The sequence below is a fragment of the Populus euphratica genome, unplaced genomic scaffold (genome assembly GCF_000495115.2).
Source record: "Populus euphratica unplaced genomic scaffold, PopEup_1.0 scaffold4280.1, whole genome shotgun sequence".
Taxonomy (NCBI): Eukaryota; Viridiplantae; Streptophyta; class Magnoliopsida; order Malpighiales; family Salicaceae; genus Populus; species Populus euphratica.
The window spans coordinates 1-7,193 of NW_011504098.1; the positions used below are offsets into that span (position 1 = coordinate 1).

Below are 7,193 nucleotides of genomic sequence, written 5' to 3' on the forward strand. Positions count from 1 at the left end.
TTTTTTAAAAAATAAATTATATAAAAAAAATTTAAAAATAAAATTTTACATAACTTATTCGTAATAATACATGAAAGAATAAACAATGAATTTCTACACAATGACCCATTTCTTTTGAGTAATACTTGATAAATCAATCCAAGTCGGCTTGATCTTATTTTTAATAAATAAATTTAATTACTTAACTTCAACATAACGAGTGATCTAGACCCTACCATATTTGTCCCAGAGTGGCCCATCCTACTCAATCAAAGCAAATTAGACGGTCCTGTTAGCGTCCCCAAGCGCAAAGATAGTGTTTCTGACTGACAAGCCGCTCAAAAAACGGCTATCTTTCTTGCGCCGAGCGGAGCAAATGGCGATTTTGGACACATCAGCATTCAGCGGAGAAAAACAGCTGCATATGCGCTCTTCTATTTCTTAAATGAAAACAATCCACCTCCTATCTTTCTCCTCCCTTTCTTTTCAACAATGGAATTTTTGCAGGTTGCTGGGATCCGCGTATCTCGATCACTGGAACACCAACAACAAAAACAAATGAATTTCTCTCTCAGCTCTTAATCTCTTTACAGCTGCTAGCTAGAACTTCTTTTTCTTGTAACTTTTCACTTCTCTTGTCCTTTTCCAATTTGTTATGCTATTTTTCATGATTTATTGTTTCTGGTCAGACATTTCCCACATTGATCTATAGAATTATTATCTCTTTATCCGATGATTAATGACTCAACCAAAGTTTCTTGTACCAGGAAATGAAGAAATAGATATTCTGGCGTTGGCGGTGTTGTTAAGAGGGAAATTTATCTGTGTAGGGGATTTTTGAAGGAGTAAACATAATAACAATGATGGCTGCTGCGAGGGAACATCATACGATGCCGCTCTCGGTGCTTTTAAAGCGAGAATTGGCGAATGAGAGGGTAGAGAAGCCGGATATTTTATACGGACAGGCTTGTCAGAGCAAGAAAGGGGAGGATTTCACCTTGTTAAAAACTGAATGCCAGAGAATAGTGGGTGATGGGATTACTACTTATTCTGTTTTCGGGGTAATTTCTCTTTGACTTAATTTTTTTATGCCATTTTAACGGATTCATGATCAGTTGAATTGAAATCAACTAATTCTTTGACATCTGCATGTTTTACTTAATTTCAGCAGGTTTCCTTAATACAACAAACCTTTTTTTTTTTCCAGTTATTTGATGGACATAATGGGTCTGCAGCAGCAATATACACCAAGGAGAATCTACTAAATAACTTCATAGCCGCCATGCCTCCAGATCTTAACAGAGATGAATGGGTAGCAGCACTTCCAAGAGCTTTAGTTGCAGGGTTCGTCAAAACAGATAAAGATTTTCAACAGAGAGGTACGACATGTTTCTTTTGAAAATCGAACGTCAGTTGAAAACTCGAGGAGTATTTATGTTACATTGGAGTATAAACTCAAAGACCTTTACTCGCACCCTTTGATTGGATGATTTTCTTGAACTGCTCAGCATCTGCTTTAGCCTTTCCACTATTGTTCCGGAACACGTGTTCAACTCAATTTACACGCTTCGGTAAATTGCATCTTTGTTATTATTAATGGAGAGTTCACCTTTCGCTTGTCATGGGCACTGATTTCCATTCATTTATATGTTTTATAAGACTCAAAAATAGTGACATTGTAGTGATGGATGGAACATTAATATAAATACTAAGATTTCCACACAATCCATATTCCCGAGAAACGTCTTGATGCCTTCAGACTTATGCAGACATTTTACTTATTCATCATAACATTGTGCATCCACTGATTATAAATACATTTATTGATTACTGTAACTAATCCTTCATCAATGTATTTCAAGGCACTACTGTTTCTTTACACTGAGGGCATCGTGTGATGTTTGTTTCACACCAAATTAGCAAATGGTTGATTTAACAGGATATTTTACAAGACAACAATTTTTTATATGATTGTTAAGATTTCTGTATAACAGGATATTATTGATTTTGTTTTTCTCACTCATTGATTTGCAGGACCTAGGGTGCGTACCTGAATATGATTGATAGTCATAATCTTATTCTATCCCTGTAGTTTACTACATGAATCAATAAATATGAATCTTTTGCCTTGGCCTTACTATTCTACTTTCTTTAGCAGTACACTTTTGTTGATTGAGTTGAGTGTTGTGAGCTTTGTATGCAAATGATGTTCCATGTTCAAAATTTGGTGTTTTTTCCTTTTCAGCTCGAACATCAGGAACAACTGTCACCTTTGCAGTAATCGAAGGATTGGTCATAACTGTGGCATCTGTTGGCGATTCCCGTTGCATTCTTGAATCTGCTGAAGGTGATCTCTATTACTTGTCAGCAGATCATCGGCTTGAATGCAATGAAGAGGAGTAAGTCAGACATACAGTGTCTTGTTATACCAATAACAGATCCTGTTATTACTGAGACATTAAGTTTTAATTTTACAGGAGGGAGCGCATTACTGCAAGTGGGGGTGAGGTGGGACGACTAAATACTGGCGGTGGTGCAGAGGTACCTTTCCTTGTGTAGCTTTTTTGTTCTTTTCAAATCTCAAATTGTGTACGTTTCTCGCACTTTTCTGTTTATGTGAAATGGAATAACTCAATGATATTCTCCTTCAAGTTAATTGGTCAAAGTCAGGACAACTACCAGAACATAAAAATAAGGCATTATTTAGCTTATGAATCTTTAAAGTCTTTAGAAATAGAACTGGAACACTTTTATGGAATAAATGGCCTGTATGATATTTTGAATGGAATTCTTCCTGTGTCATATTTAATTGAACTTCTATCAAAACTTGTTTTATGTATTGAAGTAGATTGTCTAACTTGGCTGGTAGTTCTGTTTCAGATTGGCCCTTTGAGATGTTGGCCTGGTGGCTTATGTCTTTCGCGATCTATCGGGGATGTGGATGTTGGCGAGTACATTGTTCCTGTTCCTTATGTGAAGCAAATTAAGGTTTGTTCTTAAGATTTGGTCATGTGTAAATTATGCTTGATATTGTATTGGTAGTTTTAATTCTATTGCTCGCATGCCACTGGGGGCTTTAAGTACTGCTGCCAAGCTCCATGCTTGTCCTATACGTGACCTTTACACCATGCTTGTCCTATAAATTGCCTTTCTCTTTCTCATCATTTTTAACAATCTGTTTATCCATTAATTTGAAGATTTTTTTCCTGAAATAAGTAACGGCACTTACAAAATGGATTTCTTTGATAATTTGTTGTGAAATTTAGATTGATTGTAATATCAATGTCTGTCACCCTAGAGAACAAAGGTCATATGGACAGAGGTTGTTTTGGCAGCATCTTAAAAAATTATTTATGGTCTGCTTGTAGCTTCTCATGGCATGGTTTGTTTTTTCGAAGTAACATTATCTCATTGTGCGTTCTGTGCACATAGCTTGATTCATACTGAAGCACAGAGTGCTGTTATTCACTTTTTTTCATCCTTAAAAGCTTCAAATCTGTGATTTTCAGTTGTCTTCTGGGGGTGGTAGGCTTATTATCTCTAGTGATGGTGTTTGGGATGCTTTATCTGATGAAGTGGCTCTTGATTGTTGCCGTGGGATGCCAGTGGAAGCTGCAGCTGCACAAATTGTTAAGGTGGAGTGTTATTTTTTTCATGAAAACTCCAACTGAAATTGCTTCTGGTTTAAGATGCCATGGCTTCCCTACTATGCACATTATGTGATACTATAACCTGGAGTCTTGTCTTACTCTCTGCATTCCATTTGCAGGAGGCAGTGCAGGTGAAAGGACTTCGAGATGATACAACCTGCATTGTGATTGATATACTACCACCAGATAAACCAGCTGCCCCTTTGCCCCCACCAAAAAAGCTTGGAAGAGGAGTATTCAAGTCCATGTTTCGCAAAAGGTCCCCTGAATCTTCTTCTCAAATTGATAAGGAATATCTGGAACCAGATGTGGTTGAGGAACTATTTGAGGAAGGATCTGCCATGCTTTCAGAAAGGTTTGTGCTGTGATGATCATCATTGTTGGCTAAAATTGATGGTTTGATCTCTATGTTAGGCATTGGTGACAGATTTGTACGTTGTGTGCTCCTTTCTGGTGGCTTTTTTGCCTTCCTATGTGGTTGTGTTTGATACCATCCATAATGGGTGGTTTGGCTGCCCATCTTTTGACACAGTTATTCTGGTTTTTAGTGTTTTGATGCATGCATTTTTGTGTGAAATGCAGGTTAGATACGAAATACCCGCTTTGCAAAATGTTTAAGCTGTTTATATGTGCAGTCTGTCAAGTAGAGATAAAACCTGACGAGGGTATTTCAATACATGTTGGTTCATCTGATTTTGGAAAATTACGTCCCTGGGATGGCCCTTTCCTTTGCTCAAGTTGCCAAGAGAAAAAAGAAGCAATGGAAGGGAAAAGACCACCAGGAGGTACAGACAGCAGTTCTCTATGGTTTTTTTTTTCCTTTGCTCAAGTATCGCTCTACTTTCATGCTGACTGATTTTCCATTTCATCTGGGTTCAATTTTACAGATAGGCATAGCAGTGATAGTGATTAGCCAGCCATCCTTGATTTTATTTGCTTTTGGCAAGCACTGACAATTGTTTCAGAGCTCAAGACAAATGGAAAGAACTTTCTCCACAATATTCAGCTCCCCCAACTTCTCATGGGTGTCTGTGTTTATGGTGAACTAGAAGAATTCACTTGGCTCTCTCCCAATTGTTTCTGAGCTCGAAGTTGGAAGATCAAAATTAGAGCTGTTTGCTTTTTACAAATCTGCTTCTGGCTTCAAAATAACAGTTGTGCTCGTGGTACCCTAAAGATCCATTGAAGGCTTTGATAAACTCATGTTTTTCTATCTGAATCTGTTCCTGTGCGGTTCATAGAGCTAACATCAAATGACAGTGGCCTTCTGATGTAATTTTGTTGTTATATAGAGAATTTGACCGAGTGCTGAATACAGATCCATTACAAGTCAGGTAGAAGCTTGTGTGATTGGCTTGCTGGATGAATTTGTTCATGTAACATCAAGGTGAACCTTCCTTGGTGAAGTAATTAGGAAGGTGAACTTCAGAGAAAGAAAACTTGGCTTTCAATTTTATGTTTTTTTAACAATTGTCTCTATAATGTCAATCAGAATCCACTTCTTGTAGATGCTATGCTGTATACGAGCATGAAGACCATTTAATTTTATTTGTTCGGATTCGCAACTTGATCCTCCTTGATTAAGGCACTCGAATAGTTGAATGTGTCAAATGAATCATGTACTATTATCAAGCTTCTTCGAACTCTTGTTCTGTGTTATGGCTATTCTTAAATTTTGTTTTGGTTTGATGGTGGTGCTCTACGAAGTCGCTGTGGTGTTCGGGGACCAGCTTCAGCACGACAAAACGTTGACATTTTCTTGGCTGGAGGTTTGCGAGGTGAGTCAAATAACATGTGAACTCTGTTTTACTAATTGGGACATCTCTGTATGCTTCTCTTTGTTTCATCTGCCGATGCTTCCTTTGAGACTTTCCAAGCTGGAAGCTTATCCTGGTATATAGTTGTCATGATCCGTGAATTTCATTAAAGTACTGATCTTCCTGAGTGAAGAATCCAAGTCTGCTTGGAGATGATTCTCACTGGCTTAAGAGGCAAGAATTTTTAGGCTTGGTGGTGGTGAGGTATTCATTTTTTAAAAGGCAAAAAGCGTGTTTTTTTTTTTAATCGAAATCTCATATTTGTTTTTTGCACTTCACGTTTGTGGGATCATAATGTTAAAAGGCAGTGGTTTGTGTGCTTTATCACGCACGAAAATAAAACTGATCACCATGACTTTCATAAACAAATAAAAAGCAGATAAATAAATACCCCAAGGTCCAAATCTTTTTGTTGATTTAAGGGATTGCTTGGTTATTATCTTATGGTTTGTCTCTATTTTATACATAAGTTTTAGCTAATTTTTCATTCCTCGAGAAAGGAGGGACGAAGATGGAGACAAAATAACGTTGATTTTTTTTTTTCCCCCATAAACGTTCCTTTGAGCATTTTATAATTTCCTTTTTTTTTTTTACTAATTTTCTCTCTCACGCTCATTTTAATTCTTAGAAATAATTTTTAAGAGTGCAATTATTTAAAAAGCTTGGTTTTTTAATTTCATCAAATTAATATGAAAAAATTAATTGTTCAAAATATACAGTAAGTTATTTTATATCATTTGATAATTTATAACAATTAGAAAATGAATGAATTAGAGAAGATAATTTTTTTACGACTTGGAATAAATTTAATTAACAAAAGAGTGAGAACAAAAAATATGTATTTGTGGTGAGATAATTTTTTTACGACTTGGAATAAATTTAATTAACAAAAGAGTGAGAACAAAAAATATGTATTTGTGGTGAGATAATTTTTTTACGACTTGGAATAAATTTAATTAACAAAAGAGTGAGAACAAAAAATATGTATTTGTGGTGAGATAATTTTTTTACGACTTGGAATAAATTTAATTAACAAAAGAGTGAGAACAAAAAATATGTATTTGTGGTGAAATTATTATCTTGCATTTTCAACCATGTTAGATTTTAATTTTTGTGTTCGTGCAAATATTTTATTTGATAATTAATTAATTAAATTATTTTATTATTAAATATATTTGGAGAAATTATTTAATGGTCAAGTAAACTATAATCTATTTATATTATCCTCTTAGCAATGAATTATCTTCTTTTTTTTATAACAATTACAATATTTTTTTAACATGATTTTGATTAGCGGATAAATTACTACTTTAAGTTAGTTAAAAAAAAATTAAGGTACTAAAACTAATTATCCCTATTGCTACAAATATTGCAAGTTTAATGGTAATACATTAATTTGAAATGTAAAATAATTTTTTTTTTTACAATTTATTATGTCTTATTTCTCATCAACTAAATAGAATACACACTTATTTCATTTTATATACTACAATCAAACACAATATTTCATTTTCGTTTCCTGTTTCATCTCATTTCCTTTCCCAATTATCCCCAACCTTTTATTTCAATGCCTAAACTAAACATTTCCTAAATTTCTAAAGTCCTGTTAGGCTACTGCTTCAAGCATTCAGAAGAACTTATGACGTGTGTGTGAGTGTGGATGAGTGATTGAAAGAGGATTTTTTGTCTGGTACCATGGTTTGGCTATTGCTGCCTTTTCTTCTTTTCCATGGCTAGCTCCATCCGC

General features: G+C 35.1%; 1 protein-coding gene across 3 annotated transcripts; it reads left to right on the forward strand.

Annotated features, from left to right (window-relative positions):
* The first annotated feature begins 346 nt into the window (after positions 1-346).
* On the forward strand, positions 347-5,199 carry LOC105119994 (probable protein phosphatase 2C 12). Of its 3 annotated transcripts, none has more exons than XM_011018191.1 (10): positions 347-597; positions 810-1,040; positions 1,187-1,358; positions 2,225-2,378; positions 2,457-2,520; positions 2,860-2,967; positions 3,489-3,614; positions 3,749-3,984; positions 4,212-4,414; positions 4,517-5,199. In XM_011018191.1, exons 2-10 carry the CDS (start codon positions 840-842, stop codon positions 4,540-4,542), a joined length of 1,290 nt encoding a protein of 429 aa, XP_011016493.1. In that variant the 5' UTR covers positions 347-597; positions 810-839; the 3' UTR covers positions 4,543-5,199. The 3 variants fall into 3 exon arrangements, with proteins under 3 accessions (XP_011016493.1, XP_011016492.1, XP_011016491.1); XM_011018190.1 differs by having other exon boundaries at positions 348-597; positions 734-1,040; XM_011018189.1 differs by having other exon boundaries at positions 348-597; positions 747-1,040.
* Positions 5,200-7,193: the final 1,994 nt, after the last annotated feature.

Excerpts from the sequence above, each read along its gene's own strand:
- LOC105119994 (XM_011018191.1), top strand. The coding sequence starts at position 840 with ATGATGGCTGCTGCGAGGGAACATCATACGATGCCGCTCTCGGTGCTT. Across the intron at positions 1,359-2,224 it reads TAAAGATTTTCAACAGAGAG|CTCGAACATCAGGAACAACT; the intron begins GTACGACATGTT and ends TTTCCTTTTCAG. Across the intron at positions 4,415-4,516 it reads AGGGAAAAGACCACCAGGAG|ATAGGCATAGCAGTGATAGT; the intron begins GTACAGACAGCA and ends TCAATTTTACAG.